Source organism: Aquarana catesbeiana, linkage group LG04, assembly GCF_042186555.1.
Source record: "Aquarana catesbeiana isolate 2022-GZ linkage group LG04, ASM4218655v1, whole genome shotgun sequence".
Taxonomy (NCBI): Eukaryota; Metazoa; Chordata; class Amphibia; order Anura; family Ranidae; genus Aquarana; species Aquarana catesbeiana.
In genome coordinates, this window is record NC_133327.1 from 140,153,107 (window position 1) to 140,172,663 (window position 19,557).

The window sequence follows — 19,557 nt, forward strand, 5'->3', positions numbered from 1 at the left end:
TGTAAGGCAGTGACGTCTCTTGGTCTTTGCAAAGTTCTTTTAATGACTACAGGTAACCTCTAAAAGAGACATCTCTTACTGATGCTACTTGTATTTTCTACCTAAAGCCCCATGTTCTGCCTTGCATGACCAGAATGCTGTTTGGCAATGTGTATGCAGCTGTGCTGGACAGCAGAACAAGATGAATATGTGTAAGCCAGCACATGACAGGGGCTCTCTGATAAGGGGGTTATTATTGGTAATGGCATACAAGGAATGATAGTTTCATCTGACAAAAGTCATAGCCCCCTCTAGCATGTCCCCCCAAGTAACTATGGCAACAGTGCACTCATCCATTCCCCAGACACACTCCTCTTTGTCCTACTGTGAAAAATGCTGCTGTTCCAATGTGATTGAGGGGTGAGGGAGCGGACAGAAATGTGGGGGCACCCGCCTCTCTATTCAAAGAGCTGGATAGCCTTCCCTAACAGAGACGCACAGTCCTACTTAAACTAGGGCATGCAGATCAGAGAAGATCATCAGCTATTAAGTGAGGAACTGGGCTTGAAGACTTGAGTGAGCTTGTAAGTATGCTATTACTTTCAGTGAGTACACATCAATATGTTAGGTATATAATAGTACAGTGCATGTAAAATTCTACAAGTATGAATATATATTTTACCTGGGGTTACATTATTATTAAATTTGTGCTGTATGTTGAGATTACTATATTACTAGATTACTAGATTATTTAGCAGACCATTCATTTTCATAGTTCTGATTATGTGTGCACAAGTTTATGAATAGCGAGATAGGCATAAATAATCTATATTAGACAAAATTTCAATGGGAACCTTTACAACTTTTTTTAGTTTTAGTTTATTGACGGCAGTTAACATTTTTATTTAGAATCAACCTGGATTTTTAATAAAGTGTGCATTTTCCTTTTCATTTTGACACTGGGCAGCACAGTGCCCTTTTGCAGGGCACTTCTGCCTTGCAACACTGGGGTTGGTTCAGATCCCCTCCTGGATGTTATTTGCATGGAGTTTGCATGTGCCCTCTGTGCTTCTGTGGGTTTCCCACCACACTCCAAAGACATGCTGGCAGGTAATATAGCCCTAGTATGTGTGTGTGTGTGAGAATGTATACATGGGAAATAGGGACCTTAGATTGTAATCTCCTTAAGGGCAGGGAATAATGTGTATATATGTAAAGCATTACATAAATTATTGGTTATATAAATGCCTGTAATAAATAAACATTTGGAAATCAGTAGCAGAATACAAAGTAGGAATGGGGCATGATTATTTAATGATAATTTTTAATGATGGGGAAAAAATTTCAACATTAGTTGATGTGCATTTAATGTACAATATCATACTATTTATAAATGTAACAAGGATTTATGTCCATTCCATATATATATATATATATATTATAATGCTCTCTCTTTTTATACATACAGTATGTGTATATATATATATATATATATATATATATATATATATATATATATATATATATATATATACACATACACACATTTATATTTATATAAATATATATCTCTGCAATGTATATATTACGATATTACGACCAGATATGATTGGTTCAAATCATATATAGCACACTAAAAAAGGTTTAATCTAGCTAATATTTCAGCTTTTGATGGAAGCTGGATTGTTGAGTCACCCATAGTTTAGCGGTCTTTGGAACTGTACTGTAGTAGTGTGAACACTTCCAGCCATTCACAACATCAAAGGCAATAAACAGCACTCTCCTCATTGAATTTATCATTTTGTATCATGTAAGACTTGAAAGGTAAAAGGAAAGAGCACAATGAGCTCTTGCAGGAAGATGTTATCATTGGGATATATGATATTGCCAGCTAGCAAGTTACTCACAGCACTGTATATCTGAACTGTGTTCTTTTTGATGGACCAACCCTTTAACAGAACATTTTAATAGTAACTTTTTTTTACACCTTAAAAATACATTTATTTTGATCATTCAGAAAAAAAATGTTGTCTGAAATCAGATTTACAGAAGATTTCTACCCAAATCCAAAAAAAAAAAAAATATTAATTATCAGACTGGACCACCAATGCAGTTTAAAATCACACATTTAAACTTAATTTTTTGGACAGTGTGAAGGCAATTATGATGTGAAAAGTACAGTAACTTTTACTTGTAACTCAGAGTTTAATCAGTACTGACTGATTGTCATAGGTTACTGCACTTGATATACAACTATTTTGCATGCTAACTGGGTGATGAACTATTCATTGCTGATAAAAAGTGTATGTATACTCAAAACTTCTCCCAGAGAGGAAGTGAAGTAAAATTATCACTAATGAAGCCAGGGATAGCAATAAAACCTGACAGGGGCTGTAACTTTTCCCTGCTGTAACTTTTCCCTATAAAAAAAAAAGGCCTATCATTAAACATGTGGCTGTTGTCATATATAATTTCTGTACACATAACAATGGGTTAAGTCTTTTGCATCTTCAGCCCTTTGAGCACCTTTCACACGCTAGGAAATTGAATGCAATAACTCCACATCATTGGAGTTTCATATATATTTAACGCCAATAGTGTATACCCATCCAGTGTCAAGCCATTTATATCTTTAAAATAATGCTTGACATATTCACACATCACAATAATACTATATAACTATATTTATAAATTCTACTAGGATAAAACATATTTGTTTATTACAACTTTATCCCCAAGACCCAAAGTAACCAGGCCAAAATAAATTGTAGTCAATGTTAGTATTTCTTTATTCTTAGTGCAAAACTAGAAGGTTCCTAGGATTATACAATATCCACAAAGTGGAACAATTATAGTGAGCAACACAACACAGAGACTTTTTAAATAATGCAGAACCCCCAACATGACCCACTACGGTATATGCCAAACATGCTGCTTTTGTTTATGCCTCTCCTGAGCTTCGTCAATGAACTGTTGTGAAGGATTAGCTTAAATAATTGTATGTAATCAGAAAGGCAGAGAGCATTTTGTATCAGGAGCAGAGCATTTTGTACCTACTGGAGTAGGTCATGTTGAACATTGCTGAAAATGCTTTTAGGTGTGTCCAAAACAAAAACTATTGGATAATACAAACACAGTCAATATTAGCATGTTCTCATTTTTATACTTAAAATTATTGCAAAGGCTAAAAAAGGTTCTTTAACTTATTCTGCATGAAGGTAACCCCCACCTTGTTACTTACCTAAGCCTGATCTTGATCCAGCATTGCTCTCTCTATCTCTTCACAAAACTCAGGGGCAGCAGCAGGAACCACTGGCTTCTGCTGCTGCCACTGGCTTCTGCTGCTGTCAATTAAATCCTGTGAGGAGGGAGCAGGAGGTGGGGCCGAGCTGCAATGTATGTGTATATCAATAGACAAGCAGCTTGCTATGGGTGTACTCTGAATGGAGAAGGAGCCAGAAGCTCTGGCGGGGGACCCCAGAAGAAAAGGTAAGAGGCCGCTCTGTGCAAAACCATTGCACAGAGCTGGTAAGTATAACACGTTTATAAAAAATGAACCTTTACAATCGTTTTTACATTTACAGTCCTAAAGTGTCTAAATCATGCACACTGAAGTATATACATTAACTGAACAAACCATTTTCGTTCTGCGCTCCTGTGACCCGTTTATAGCTAACAGCGGGCCAAAACCGATCCAAGCTTGGGAAAGATCCTGACTTTAGAGTCGTTATCCACCCAGATACCTGGATCAGCAGCTGGCTCAACTCTCAGCATACTGCTGGGAGACTGAGCTAGCCCCTCCCACCCCCTCCACAGTTCAGCGCTCCAGTGAGTGCTGGAGAGGCAGAGCAGAGAGCCAGCGACTGACAGTCACTGCTCTCTGCACAGAACTGAGCGATCCGCTGTGTTTAATCGCTCAGTTCTTGGGGTAGAGATGGTAAGAGACAGCTGCAGCTGGGATCGGTGCTGCAGCCATCTACGTAGGTTTTTTTTTTTTTTTTTTTTTTGCTATTCTCGAACTTTTTCTTTAAAATAAGGAGATTGTAATCCTCAAGGCAGAGAGAGTATAAGGGAGCTTTTTTGTACATGCTGGGATAGGTCAGATTTCCCCCAAGCTGAATCATAACATATACTAACTATGATTCCCAAATAAGTATAATATACCATAGAAAGCATGTTTGGCACACAATTAGTTACAATTGACTGCTCACTGGTGCTGTTCCTAAATCCTTCCTTCTAGTCATAAAATCTGTATAATGAGCTCATTGTTAAAATTCTCAGTGTTGCGGAGAGTTTTAATGAAATGCATGTTAATTTGAATTATGCCTGTGGACATATTACTTGATAATAAGGCTTTATGAGCATTTTTTTTTACCACTAAAGAGACAGAATTGTCTCAAAAGTCTGCACCCTATTTCATCCAGCTAGCCAATAAAAGGCAAACACTACACAACTCTGGGATATAGTAAGATAGGGAGTAGTAGGGAGTAAGCACTGTATTTACCAACCTGTGAATATCCACACATATTTTAGCCATTTGATTTTTACTGCTTTCTCTAAGATTGATTGGCACTTGAGATGTCCAAATGTGCATGTTTATGACAAGATCATTTAGAAGACAGATCTTTTAGAATGTACATATTTCTATGTCCTTGGTTAGCTTTAATAGGATCCTAATGCAGTTATGAGTAAATATGTAAAATGCAAATAATTTAATTGAATGCCAACTATTACACTGCTAATCAATGTTTCTATTTTTTCTAGTGGGGCACTTAAAATAGTTGAAGATGAGTGGTTCACAGAACAAAATGTTTACAAATTCTTCTGTATTTGCTTTGGTGGATCCATGTGTACAGGAAACCTGGTTGGAGAATGCTCTTCTGTCTGTTTGCTACCTGATGGGCCTTTTTGTAGGAGGCCTGGGAAACATCCTAGCTCTCTCACTGTTTGCACGAGATCGCCAACCCAAATCACCATCTGACATCTTTCTCCTCCATCTTGCACTTTCAGACCTCTTCCTACTTCTCAGCCTTCCCAACAGACTCTTCTATCATCTCTCTGGAAATAACTGGCCCTTTGGCTCACTGGCTTGTAGACTGTCTGGCTTTGTTTTCTACTTAAACATGTATGCCAGTCTTTATTTTTTAGCAGGGATAAGTATTGATAGGTACTTGGCCATCGTACACCCTCTCAACTCTGTCAAGATTAGAAAGCCCTTACATGCTCATGTTGCATGTGGCTTTTTGTGGGCTGTTGTTGCATTTGCTACAGCCCCATTACTGTTAGGCAGAGGAGCATCAATGGAAGAAAATGTTTGCCGTTTATTGTATCGAGAAACACCATCTTTGAGGGCGCTATCCTCTCTCAGTGCAGCTTTTGCCATCCCTTTCTTGGCCACAGTCATTTGCTATGGACTTATTTTAAGGCGTCTTAGAAAAGGAGGTGACAGGAAACCAAAGGAGCGTGCAGTAAAGATGGTTCTGCTGGTCTTAACAATATTCCTGATCTGCTTTGTTCCTTACCATCTCAGTCGTACCTTGTACCATGTTTTGATGCCTGGTGGTGAAAGCACAGATGTGTCATCTTCCTGTGATTTAAGGCAAGGATTGGCATTGGCTAACAGATTTACCTCCTGCCTTAGCACCCTTAATGCTGCCCTAGATCCTCTGGTCTATTTCTTTGCTGTCAAGAAGTTCCGTCAGAGTCTTGTTCAGTTTCCATGCAGACGGGATAGGAGAGACAATGAAAAAAATCGTGAGGAAGGCCGCACAGAGGACAGTTCACTCAGTGCCAAGACAGAAGTATAACAAAAAGTTAAAAAAAAGTTGCAGATGACAGCGACAACAGAGAATTAAATCGCAAACTGTCAAATTTTGCCCTCATACATCAGAGGAAGAAAAAAATAAATAAGGCATGATTTTTGGGTAGTGAAGGCTGAAAATCACATCATGTGGCAAATTTTGGAGGTTTAATAAGCTACAAAGACAAATCACCTAATTAATGCCTTAAACCACTCGTTTTCAGAAAGAGGACTGACTATACAAACATTCAGTGTAACGTCATCCCCAGAGGATCTGCTGAATCTAATGTCTCTATGTAATTGGAGATGACACACCTGGCTCACCTAGCACTTACTGGTACACCTTGGGAGCTTTAACAATTTGGATAGCAACAATTTGCAAAAAGACAATTAGCATGTCGAGGAGCACACAAGCAACACAGCAATATATTATATATGGAGGGAATAATAGCTAAGCACTAGAAATAATCTTTTCTAGCAATATGCATCTATCTATGTGTAGCCTATGCTTAGTATCAAGAGGGAAAACAAGGCTTATTATAGTGGCTAAACAGTCTCTTCCTCACTAGCAAGTGGTAGATGAGATAAGCACGTTGGAAAGCAGCAGTGGGGCCCTTTCAGAAATAACACAGTGTAGAGAAGAAAGTCAGCTTGCTGAAGTTTGAGCTCTTGCCAGTCCCACGCTCAATTCCAGAAACTCTATGCATTCACAGAGATTCAGTTTGGTATAACTTTAGCCATCAGCAGGGGGAGGGGAGGCTCTACCAGGCAGTCCGGCCACACAAGGTGTTCACTGAATACCTTACACTCTCCCAGGGAGTAGGCTCACAATTTCCAAGCCAAAGAAATCAAACAGCAGCTTGTGCCTTGGCTTCCTGGAAGTGTGCTTGGATGAAAGCCACCCGAAACAGGGTTCCAGGATCTCCAGCTCCAGATAAGCAGCTCAGCCCCCGCACACTCCTGCACCCTCTTGGCACGTGTGTCCTCACTCCTCTGCCTCATCCAGCTCCTCCTTCTCTCTCTTAGATAGAACCAGAAAGTGGCTGCCCCCAATGGTCTCCTTAAAGATGGCTGCCACATTTCTGTATTATTGAAGGTTCATTTAATGGTCTTATTAAAGATGGCTGCTGCATTTGTTTACAAACAATGGTTCAATATAACTGTCAATTCCATAGAAGAATATTGCAGCAACAACAGGAGGAAAAGCAAATGTCTGCAGCAACTATAGTCTTGGCTACATCAGCCGAATCCTAAATTTATTTATTTTTTGCATTATAAAAGGGTTTGAAGAGGAAACTTAATTTTACAAAGTCATGTGATATATTAGTAATGTCATAAGTAACAGATGCCAATAGCAAATATATCATCATAACAGCCCATGGGTCCTTGGGGCAAGAGGGACTTAATGCTTAATCCCCTTGTGCTCCTCCTTTGACCTAACAAACCCTAATGCCGCGTACACACGGTCGGACTTTTCGTCTACAAAAGTCCGACAGCCTGTCCGACAGACTTCCGGCGGACTTTCGGCGGACTTGCAGCAGACTTTCTAACAAACGGACTTGCCTACACACGACCACACAAAAGTCCGACGGATTCGTACGTGATGACGTACACCGGACTAAAATAAGGAAGTTCATAGCCAGTAGCCAATAGCTGCCCTAGCATGGGTTTTTGTCCGTCGGACTAGCACACAGACGAGCGGATTTCGGGGTCCGTCGTAGTTACGACGTAAAGATTTGAAGCATGTTTCAAATCTAAAGTCCGTCGGATTTGAGGCTGAAAAAGTCTGCTGAAAGTCCGGAGAAGCCCACACACGATCGGATTACCAGCCAGCTTTAGTCCGTCGGCGTCCGTTGGACTTTTGTAGACGCAAAGTCCGACCGTGTGTACGCGGCATTAGGCTTTACTCAGACAGGCATTCCTGTGAAAACTCCTTGCTTATCTCACATCTTACACATAGCTACATTAGAAGATGTAATTACATGCAGACCCATACATATGGACCAGGCCTTTTTCTGGCACTCTTTGTTTACAAGTAATCAGTGTTTTTTTTCTAAAAAACAACTTAGAAAACCCCCATATATATTTATTTTTGCAGAGGCCCTAGAGAATAAAATGGCGGTTATTTCAATTATTTACGTCACGTGTTTTTTTCGCAGTGGATTTTCAAACGCAATTTTTTTTGGAAAAAAAAAACTTTAATCAAGAAATAAACCCTAAAATGTCTTGCTTTAAAATTGCGCAGAATGGCGCCAAACTGCGGTACTTAAAAATTTCCATAGGCGACGTTTTAAAAATTTCTACAGGTTACCAGTTTACAGTTACAGAGGAGGTCTAGTGCTAAAATTATTCCCCCGCTCTGACGTTCACGGTGATACCTCATGTGTGGTGTGAACACCGTTTACATATGTGGGTGTGACCTACGTATGCGTTCACCACTGCGCACAGGGAGACGGGGGCGCTTAAATATTTTTTTGTTTTCACTTTTTTTCATTTTTACACTATCCCTTTAAATAAAATGTTTTTATCACTTTAGTTGCTATCGCAAGGAATGTAAACATTATGATAACAATACAGAATGACAGATCCTCTTTATGGAGAGACCCCAAATCTCTCCTCTACCCTTAAAAGCAAAAGTAAGTGGGGCCAGAACCAGAAGTGACATTATGATGTCGCTCCGGTCCTACTAGGGCATAGAAATGAGTAGAGACCATCTATTTTTTGCTCATCTCTGTGCTCAGCCACCGCCAGCACTGGATTGGTTTTCAGACTTCCCAATCAGCCAGGTAAGCCTGAAAACCACAGGAAAGCTGCAGGGGGGTGGGGGTGGGGGGTGGGACGACCCCTTCTAAAAGTGATCCAGCAGCTAATCCACCACTTGGACCATCTTTATGAGAAAGATCAGTGCCTGAGGGAAAAAATAATATGGGGTTATGGCATCTAGCTGCAGCCATAATCCCGGTATTAAACGTCAAAATCATGATGTATTTTCCTAGTTAGGCGATCAGCAAGTGGTTATAGTGATAGTAAACTCTTGCATTTGATTTTTACCTACAGGTAAGCTTTTAATAAACTTACCTGTAGGTACAATAAATATCTCCTAAATGTGCAAAATGTGATAATGGAGATATTCCAGTGAGCAGTAGCAGGTGACGTCACCTGCGCATGTGCTCTGAAGGAATGGCATACCCGTGCCATTCTTTCAGAGCTTTGTGCAATGGATCCCACGTGGGAGTGACGTCATTGTGGCTCAGCCATTCAAGCGGTGGCAGCCCGTGAACCTGGAAGGAAGACCGGGTAAGAATGAAAACCTCTGCAGTGGTGACAGAGAGCTACTGGAGGGCTTTGTTTCAAGGTCAGTCTTTAATAATGTACTAGTATGCAATGCATACTAGCACATTATGCCCTCTTACCTTGCAGGAGGAAATCCTTTTTTTTTTTTTTTTTTTCTACTACCGCTTTTTTCCAATACTATTTTATTAAAGGTTTTATAGGTAGAATTGGATGTCAAAAAGAAAAGTCTATGTAGTAATATATGTATATATTCAAGTGCAGAAAAGATAACATGTCAAAGCCTCTCTTGTAAGGAGGGCAAATACCCATGCATTTTAATGGCTTGGGTTCCAGCCTTTCACTCAAAACTCAATTATAGATTTCTGAAGCATATACTAAAGGGACATATGTAATGTAAACCCAATCACCTAAGATATGGGGATTATGAGGAAATGGGGGTGAGTAGGAAGAAGAAAAGCAAAAGAGGCTAGAGAGGAGTGAGTAGGAAAATAAACTAAAGAGGGAGAAGAAACAGAAAAGGGAAAAAGATAAGAGGAGAAAATAGGATGAAGCCTGTAATGGGCAGAGTCACCATTGAATATGATGCGTTGCAGGCACTGATTGAAGTTACTTGGAAAGTAATGTAGGATTTAGGAAGGTCAGATCTTCTAACATTTAAAAAGTGAGTTGTTGTGATTAATAGCTGACACTTTTTAATTTACTGGGCAGCAGGCCATTTTGAAACAATGCTTAAAGTGAGAATGAAAGATTTCTATGCTTTTTTCAATATTTGTTTAGTAGGGGGGAAGATGTATGTGAAGTTTGAACTGATTGATGCTACAGGTTGTAAATTTACCAGAGTTTCACATGGGTTCTTGCGGGTAACCTTTACCCAAATCCCAGTTGGCAAAATCGGTCCAGTGCCTCTTTATCTGAGGGCAATAACACCAAATGTGTTTCAGAAGAACACAAAGTTGCATTCATGGAAGCAATTACTAGAGTTGTCTGAATAATTTAGGGGGTTCTATACTGACCATAAAGGGGTCCTCTTGCGTGATGTGCTTTGAATATAGTTTGGCTGCTTGAGCCATATAGAGTTTGGTAAAAAAAAAAAAAAAATCTTTATCAAAATCTAGGCTCTAAATAAGCAGAACACATTTCTGTATGAGTCTTAAAATATATGGTAGGACCTGGAGACTCTAGTATTAAAAAGATACAGAAATTTTGTGGGAAGATTAATTTGATTACTGTTATTCTTCAGTACCCTTTTCAGGTTTCCATAAGGCTACCCAGGGCAATAAATATGTTAAAATAATTTTATATGGCTACTAGTAAGTCAAATGATTTGCAATGGAGAGAAAATTTGACTTCAAGGATTCACATGTATACAGTAAATGTTTGTTAACTTGTCCTTAAATAAGCGGTTTAATGGGTTAGTTGTACATTTAAAATTTTTAGTTTTTCTCCTCCCAGAGGGACTTTTCTTTACTTTGAAGGCTCCATTCTACAGAATTCTACACTATTTCTTGTTTCTTGTGTTTTACAAATTGCCTCTTCATCCCATACCTAATGCCCAGTCTTCCATTCCAGTCAACCATTGCTCATCTCAATTCACAGATTCTTTTAAAAGTGCCACTGGAAACAATTTAGGCTTTCACATCTGACTGTTTACTTGCTGAAGACTTCTTGTATGCAGAAGAAACCAACCTGATCAGCAAATCTAGGCACACAAGTTTAAAAACAATAAAGTTACTTTTCAACAGTTGATGCATTCCTTTGCGGTTTAACAGTCTCTGCGGCTCCCCCCAGAACAGAGAATGTCATCACAACTCACATGGTTGGCCTTGTTGCACTCTCTACTCTAAAGGAGATCCTTCCTCCTCTCCTGCCACCACCAAATGATCTTCACACTTCTGCAGAGTCCGCAACAGGCACTATTTTTAAAGGTTGGGAATAGCCATCAACCAGGCACAGAACAGAACTAATGTTACCACATCAAGGAAAGTAGGGTAGGTCTGCAGTTCTGCAGTTATCGACAATGCTGGCTGTTGTAGGTAATCGTAGGTGCTTGTTAGGGGGCAAGGATCTAAGAAACATACTGGTTACATTTAAATACAAAGAGATGCCTAACATGATTTGAGTTTTTATTGTATGGAAGATTTGCTTTTCAGGTTTTCTCCTGTACAGTGAACCTGTTTATTTTCTTGTCTAGCCAAAGTGCATGTTCAGTTTATCAGAAAGTTTAAAGCAGAATTATAGGCAAAACTTTTTTTTTCATTTTCGATAGAGTAAGGGAGGGTTTTAACGCCTGTCAGATTTTTTTGCCATCTGTATGCCATTGGGGAGATTTACCTTCACTTTCTGTCCCATAGCCAAAACAGGAAATGAGAATAAATCCCAGCAAATTAAGGGAATCCCTTGGAGCCCTAGGTCACCAGAGCTAGTGTCCCCATTGGAAGATTTAACCTCTATCACTTTTCTGGGGACATCCCAAAATGTGAGATTTTCTTTTACTTTTAATTATAATGATAAACAGAACAAATAAAAAGGGTGAATTTCCCTAATTGGGACACAGGCAGCAATAAAAACCCAACAGGTGTTCTAACCCCTCTCTACTCTGTCCATCATAAAAAAAAGTTTTGCTTTTAATTATACTTTAATACAGAGCTCTATAGTGCTGGCTAAAAGTGGAAATTTGGATCCCAATACTATAAATTTACACAGGCCTTCAGAGACTCACTATGACAATCCATGAATTTACCTTTTCTTGTTGCTTTATAAAGCCTTTGTCAAAAGTATGCATCATATACAACTACTTGTTGATGTTTTAGGAATAACTAAAATTTTACTGCACTTTTTTGTTAGGAAAAAAATTGTCTTATTGTACCTGGGTCAGCTGTAAGGGAAAGAGGGGATCTATCTTCTATAATCACAAGACTACTTTAGAAAAGCAGAAAAAAACAGAGAGACAGTCAAATGAACAGGAAAAAATATTGGGGGAGCTGTGTACATAAACAGTATACTGAATGCCCCCCACTGTTACAAAGAGTAAAAGGAAGAAAGGAAAAAAAGAAAGTGAAAGTAGAAATAAAGGCAAAACTTTTTTTAATCATTTTGGATAGATTAAGAGAAGGTTATAAACCCTGTCAATTTTTTTCCCACCATCTGTGTCTCAATGGGGAGATTTACCATAGCCAAAACAGGAAGTGAGTGTAAATCCCTCCAAAGTGAGTGAAGCCCTGGTTGTCACCAAGGCCAATGCAACTAATGTTCCTACTTCTGTTCTGGTGACAACCCCAAATTTTGTATTTTCTTTTACTTTCATGTTTGGCAATAATGGTAAACAGGGGAAATAGACAGCAATTCAATCCTGACAGATGTTCTAATCCCTCTCCATTCTATTCAAACTTTTAGAAAAAGTTTTGGCTTTAGTTATATGCTACTTCTTAGCAATGCCAAATTTCACAATATCCTTATTTAAAATAAACATTCACAATTGCTAAAGCCATTATGTAAAGAATGTGATTTTTCTAATTTACAACTATGCTCCAGTGATAATCAAAGCTTTTGATGTACTTTACCTTTTCCATCCAGGCAAACCACTGCAATGAGGCATCAATTAGCATTTAAATAGGGTCTTATGCAGAGAAGCAAAATGTTAAAACATAATTACAGAGGAAAGGTTAAAGGTACTTGTAACATCACACATTAGGTCATAAAAACAAACCCTGTTTAAAGGATATCCAAACCCCAAAACAAATGTATAATTCATTGCAGCTTACCCATCTTTATATATGACAGCTTGATTAGTGTTCCTTTTCAGACTAAAATATTTTCAGGCATAGAAATATTCTGTGCTCATTCGGTCTGATGTCATCAGGGGTAACGGTAGAGTGATTTTTCACTTATGTTTACTTTCGTTTAGTTTAATTTACAATTGGTGCGCAGAGTCACATTAAAAACATTTTTTAGCAAGCACGGAAAAATACCTGTTGATTCTGCCAGAAATATAGTACCTTCTTGCACATTGAACTAAAACCTAACACAATCAGCTTTATGCAACAGAGATGAGGAGAAGAGAAGGTGTTCTTCAGTCATGTCCTAGGGTGACAACGCTGCTCCTCTATAGATGCAGTGCAGTGAGTGAGTGTTCTTGCCCTAGGGCATAAAGTATGTAACTGGCAGGATTGCCAGATAAAAATAAAGAAAAACAATTAAAAAAGAGAACTAATGCATCCACCGACTCAAAGGATTTGTAAGCTGCAATAATATTAAATTAGGCTTCAGATGATGTACATTTATGTGCTTAAAACACATAGGTGTGACTGGGCCCTCAAAAAAATATGCTACTCCAAGTGAGTGAGCTCCTACAAATATTTTGAATTTATATGTGTTGTATATTTCTTTTTATGGTTATTTTGTATGTATATTGTATATTTAGATTGTTGCATAGTAAAATGGATTTACAGTTGTGCTCATAAGTTTACATACCCTTGCAGAATTTCTGATTTCTTGGCCATTTTTCAGAGAATATGAATGATAACAGAAAAACATTTCTTTCACTCATGGTTAGTGTTTGGCTGAAGCCATTTATTATCAATCGACTATGTTTACTTTTTTAAATAATAATGACAACAGAAACTACCCAAATGACCCTGATCAAAAGTTTACATACCCTTTTGATTTTGGCCTGATAACATGCACACAAGTTGACACAAAGGGGTTTCAATGGTTATTAAAGGTAACCATCCTCACCTGTGATCTGTTTGCTTGTAATTAGTGTGTGTGTGTATAAAAGGTCAATGAGTTTCTGGACTCCTGACAGACCCTTGCATCATTCATCCAGTGCTGCACTGACTTTTCTGGATCCTGAATCATGGGGAAAGCAAAAGAATTGCAAAGGATCTGCAGGAAAAGGTAGTTGAACTGTATAAAACAGGAAAGGGTTCTAAAAAGATATCAAAGGAATTAAGAATGCCAATCCGCAGTGTTTAACCACTTCCCTACCGCGCATAGTGATATGACGGCGGCAGGAACCCTTTGTCCCTCCGGGCCGCCGTCATATGACGTCTTTTACTTTCTGAGCCTCTAGGGGGGGTGCCCGCCGCATCACTAGGCACCCCATGCGTGTGCCCGGCCGGACACCCGCGATTGCCCGTGAACACAGCAGGACCGTGGATCTGCGTGTGTAAACACAGATCCACATCCTGTCAGAGGAGAGGAGACCGATGGTGTGTTCCCAGTACAGAGGAACACCGATCGGTCTCCTCCCCTTGTGAGTCCCCTCCCCCTACAGTTAGAATCACTCCCTAGGATACACATTTAACCCCTTCCTTGACCCCTAGTGTTAACCCCTTCCCTGTCAGTTACATTTACACAGTAATCAGTGTATTTTTATAGTTCTGATCGCTGTATAAATAGGAATGGTCCCAAAATAGTGTTAAAAGTGTCCGAAGTGTCCGCCGCAATATCGCAGTCACGATGAAAATCGCAGATCACCGCCATTACTAGTAAAAAAAAAAATGAACAATAAAAATGCCATAAATTTTTCCCCTATTTTGTAGACGCTATAACTTTTGCGCAAATCAATCAATATACGCTTATTGCGATTTTTTTTACTAAAAATATGTAGAAGAATACATATCGTCCTAAACTGAGGAAAAAAATTTGTTTTTGTTTTTTTTTAATGGGATATTTATTATAGCAAAAAGTAAAAAATATTGTGTTTTTTTTCAAAATTGTTGCTCTTTTTTTGTTTATAGCGCAAAAAATAAAAACCGCAGAGGTGATCAAATACCACCAAAAGAAAGCTCTATTTGTGGGGAAAAAAGTCTCAAAATTTCATATGGGTACAGTGCTGCATGACCGTGCAATTGTCATTCAAAATGTAACAGCGCTGAAAGCTGAAAATTGGTCTGGGCAGGAAGGGGGTGAAAATGCCTGTATTGAAGTGGTTAAATTCTAATCAAGATATGGAAAATGAAGGGTTCTGTTGAAACTAAACCACAGTCAGGTAGACCAACCGAAATTTCAGCCACAACTGCCATGAAAATTGTTTGAGATGCAAAGAAAAACCCACAAATAACTTCAGGTGAAATACAGGACTTTCTGAAAACATGTGGTGTGGCTGTTTCAAGATGCACAATAAGGAGGCACTTGAAGAAAGATGGGCTGCATGGTCGAGTCGCCAGAAGAAAGCCATTACTTTGCAAATGCCACAAAGTATCCCGCTTACAATACACCAAAGAGCACAGAGACAAGCCTCAAACCACCTGGCACAAATTCATTTGGAGTGATGAGACCAAAATTGAGCTTTTTGGCCACAACCATAAATGCTATATTTGGATAGGAGTCAACAAGGCCTATGATGAAAAGTACACCATTCCTACTGTGAAACACAGAGGTGGATCACTGATGTTTTGGGGATGTGTGAGCTACAAAGTCACAGGAAATTTGGTCAAAACTGATGGCAAGATGAATGCAGTATGTTATCAAAAAATACTGGAGGAACATTTGCATTCATCAGCCAGGAAGCTGCGCACGAAACGTACTTGGACATTCCAACATGACAATGATCCAAAACACTAGGCCAAGTTGACCTGTCATTGGCTACAGCAGAATAAAGTGAAGGTTCTGGAGTGGCCATCTCAGTCTCCTGACCTCAATATCATTGAGCCACTCTGGGGAGATCTCAAATGTGCAGTTCATGTAAGACAGCCCAAGAATTTACAGGAACTGGAGGCTTTTTGGCAAGAGGAATTGGCAGATTTACCATCAGAAGATAAAGAGCCTCATCCACAAATACCACAAAAGACTTAACTGTCATTGATGTTAAAGGGGGCAATACACGGTATTTAGAACTGGGGTATATAAACTTTTAATCAGGGTCATTTGGGTAGTTTCTGTTGTGAAAATGATTTAAAAAGAGTAAACACAGTTGATTGATAATAAATGGCTTCAGCCACACACTAACCATGAGTGAAATAAAAGTTTTTGTGCTATCATTCATATTCTCTGAAAAATGGCCAAGAAATCATAAATTCTGCCAGGGTATGTAAACTTATGAGCACAAGTGCATTTAACTTTAACATTGAAATCTTGCAACATTGTATCTTGTTGCTGATCATTGGTTTGACACATGGTATTGTATGTCATTGTAAGCAGACTTTTTCTATATTTTTAACTGACAAAGGTTGTGAGCAGAACCTGCACTATTAAAGTGAAATCCCAGCTTTTTTATTTATTCACCAAACTTCATGTAACCTTATATTAAGTCAATAAAATTCAGTTGCTTCATTTACCAATATATGCCAGTACTTTTGTGGGCCGGATGCCAGAATTAAATTGAAAAGTTCTGTGTTGCCCTTCCTATTATTTCCTTGAGGCTTAACTACATGGAAATCGGCTTTGATCGGGTCTCTGATGTAGTAACCCAGAAGCGACACCACAACGTCACTTCTGGTTTACCTGGCAGCCAACGACGCCAATTTTAAAAAATCCAAGGTATTAAAAAATGCAGATTTTGCTGTTTTGAATACTTTGAAGTGCAGAGGAGGGGGTTGGGGTCGTTTAGATCCCAGATCCCTCCACAAAGAGTACCTATCACTGCCTATTACTTTTTAATTATTTTTTAAGGGAACAGTGTAAAAATAATAAAAAATAAATAAATACATTTTTAAAGCGCCCCCGTCCCCACGTGCTCGTGCACCAAAGAAAGCGCATACATAAGTCGCGCCTGCAAATGTAAACAGTGTTCAAATCCCACATGTGAGGTATCGCCGAGATTGTTTGAGCAAGAGCAATAATTCTTGCAAAGGACCTCCTCTGGATCTCTAAACAGGTAATAGTTAATATTTTTTAAAGCGTCGCCTATGGAGATTTTTAAGTACTGTAGTTTGTTACTATTCCACGAGTGCATGCAATTTTAAAGCATAAAATGTTAGGTATCTATTTACTTGGCGTAACATCATCTTTCACAATATACAAAAAAAATTAGTTTTCTTTAACCTGCAAATACTGTGCGACATAAAATATTGCAATGATCACCATTTTATTCTCTAGGGTCTTTGCTAAAAAAATTATATATAAGGTTTGGGGGTTCTAAGTAATTTTCTAGCAAAAAATACAGATTTTAAGCCAAAAGTCAGCTACAGCGCGGGCCTAAATTGCCGGGAGGGTGTCCATGTACGACCTCCCTTGCATGAGATGCCTGCATGCCCCCTGCGAGGTGCGCGTGGCATGCTCTATGATCAGTGAGTCCATGAGATAGATTGGAGTAAGGGGCCGTTCCCGACCCCTTACCGCATGATCAGCTGACAGCTGATCACATGATGTAAACAGTTGACAGCATGAGGAGAAAGAAAAAATCTGAAAATTGGCCTGTGCAGGAAGGGGGTTAAAGTGCCCAGTAGGCAAGTGGTTAACTTGTAAACACCAAGTGTCAGAAATAGGCTTGGTATTGAAGTGGATAATCTGTGAAAAGTTATAGTAAAAAGTCATAAAGGATCCAGACAATGTGGGGATGATTTATTAAAACCGGATAAAAGAAAATAGGGACAAAAGTGTAGTCAGCACCTATAACATTCAACTAGAATTCACTTTAAAGTGGAGCGCCGCCGAAAAAATTTTTTTTAAAAGTCAGCAGCTACAAATACTGCAGCTGCTGACTTTTAAAACATGGACACTTACCTGTCCAGGGCGCCCGCGATGTCGGCACCCGAGGCCGAAGCGTCTCTCCGTCCTCGGGTGCTGCCGCCTCCATCTTCGGTAAGGGAATCAGGAAGTGAAGCCGTGCGGCTTCACTTCCCGGTTCCCTACTGCGCATGCGCGAGTCGCGCCGCGCAATACGAATGCTCCCTGCTGCCTCTGGGACCCGTGTGTTTCCCAGCAGGCAGCGGGGAGGGAGCAGGAAGTGGCGTAAATAACCGCAGATTCTGCGGCTATCTACGCCGGAAGTGGGTACAGATACCTGTAATATACAGGTATCTGTACCCCCCTCCCCCCTGAAAGGTGCCAACTGTGTCACCGGAGGGGGGGAGGAACCTGATGAGTGGAAGTTCCACTTTTGGGTGGAACTCCACTTTAAGTTTCCAGAAAATAATTGTATTTTTTCATTTTTGTAAAATCCTTACTCCTGAGTATATTACAGGACACAGGATAAAGTAATTCAGGTACATTAGGTTATGTTGCTGCCTTCAGGATATTAAGGCAAAACAAAGCTGTAGCTGAACAGCCCGGTACAACCCCTCTCACTCTCAGTATGCCTCAGTTTTGTTAGCAAACAATAGTAGAAGTAGATCATAAGAACAGTGGGGAGGGAGCTGTGTCCTGTAATATATCAAAAGAAAAGGACTTTAGAAGTTAAAAACTCTATTTTTTTAATCTTACATTATAAGACACAAGATAAAGTAATTTAGGTACTATGGGACATCCAAGAACAAACCAACTGGGGGGTGGGCTACCTGCAGGGAGTGACGGGACTCACAGAATTTAGTCCTCTTTGGTCGAACGGAACTTACCTTGAGCTTGCTAAGCTGCAACACGGGATATTATGGAAGAGGTATGGTGTGATGTACAAATTTTTAAAAATGGAGTTTTGTTATCATTTGAAGCACTACAGGAGGCATTTGGTTTACCATCCTCCATGCGCTTCTATTACATGCAACGAAGGCATGCCATGGCAGCTCAGAGTGGATCTTCTGTGTGGTCTGTCTCTGACACCACTGTTTAACCTAGTTAAGGAAACAACTACTTACAAGGGTTTTATTTCACAATATAATACCATGTTACTTCAGGCATTCATGAGAAAATACCCCCTTCGGGTGCTAGCTAAGTGGGAGGGGGTAATGTGATACTGATGTTGGCCATGAATGTTTGTGTCTAATCTGCTTGCAATGTTATGTGCAAAAGTACTACTCCACAGTTTCCTTCAACACCACAGGAATGGCAGACTGTGGCATCCCACTTTGCCGACCATTGGGACTTTCCCAACTGTGGAGGGGCAATTGATGGGAAGCACGTCCACATCATCCCACCACCCATTCGAGGTCATACTATTTTAAATATAAGGGTTTCAATAGTATTGTGTTGATGGCGGTGGTGTCAGCGACATACGAGTTTCTCTATGTTGGACGTGGGGAAGAATGGCTGGATGTCAGATGGTGGAGTCTTTGCCAAGACCGAGTTCTACACACGTCTCCAGAGTGGTGGCTTGGGATTGCCACCTGCAGAAGAGAATGTGGAAGGACTCCTGTTTGTTTTTATTGCTGATGAAGCGTTTGGTCTGGGTGATCACATGATGAGGCCATTCCCCCAGAGGACTCTCACCCCGGAGAAGAGGGTTTTTAATTTCCAGCTGGCCAGAGCCAGAAGAGTCATGGAGAACACCTTTGGGATAATGACCAGCCCATTCCGCCTCTTTCTAACGGCTATAAATATAGCGGGGTACAAACTTAACCACATTGTGTTAGCATGCTGCATCTTGCACAACTTTTTAAAGCAAATGC

General features: G+C 39.7%; 1 protein-coding gene across 1 annotated transcript; it reads left to right on the top strand.

Moving 5' to 3' along the window:
- The first annotated feature begins 443 nt into the window (after positions 1–443).
- Positions 444–8,528, top strand: GPR17 (G protein-coupled receptor 17). The gene is made up of 2 exons (XM_073625784.1): positions 444–563; positions 4,744–8,528. Exon 2 carries the CDS (start codon positions 4,767–4,769, stop codon positions 5,784–5,786), a length of 1,020 nt encoding a protein of 339 aa, XP_073481885.1. The 5' UTR covers positions 444–563; positions 4,744–4,766; the 3' UTR covers positions 5,787–8,528.
- The last annotated feature ends 11,029 nt before the right edge of the window (positions 8,529–19,557 follow it).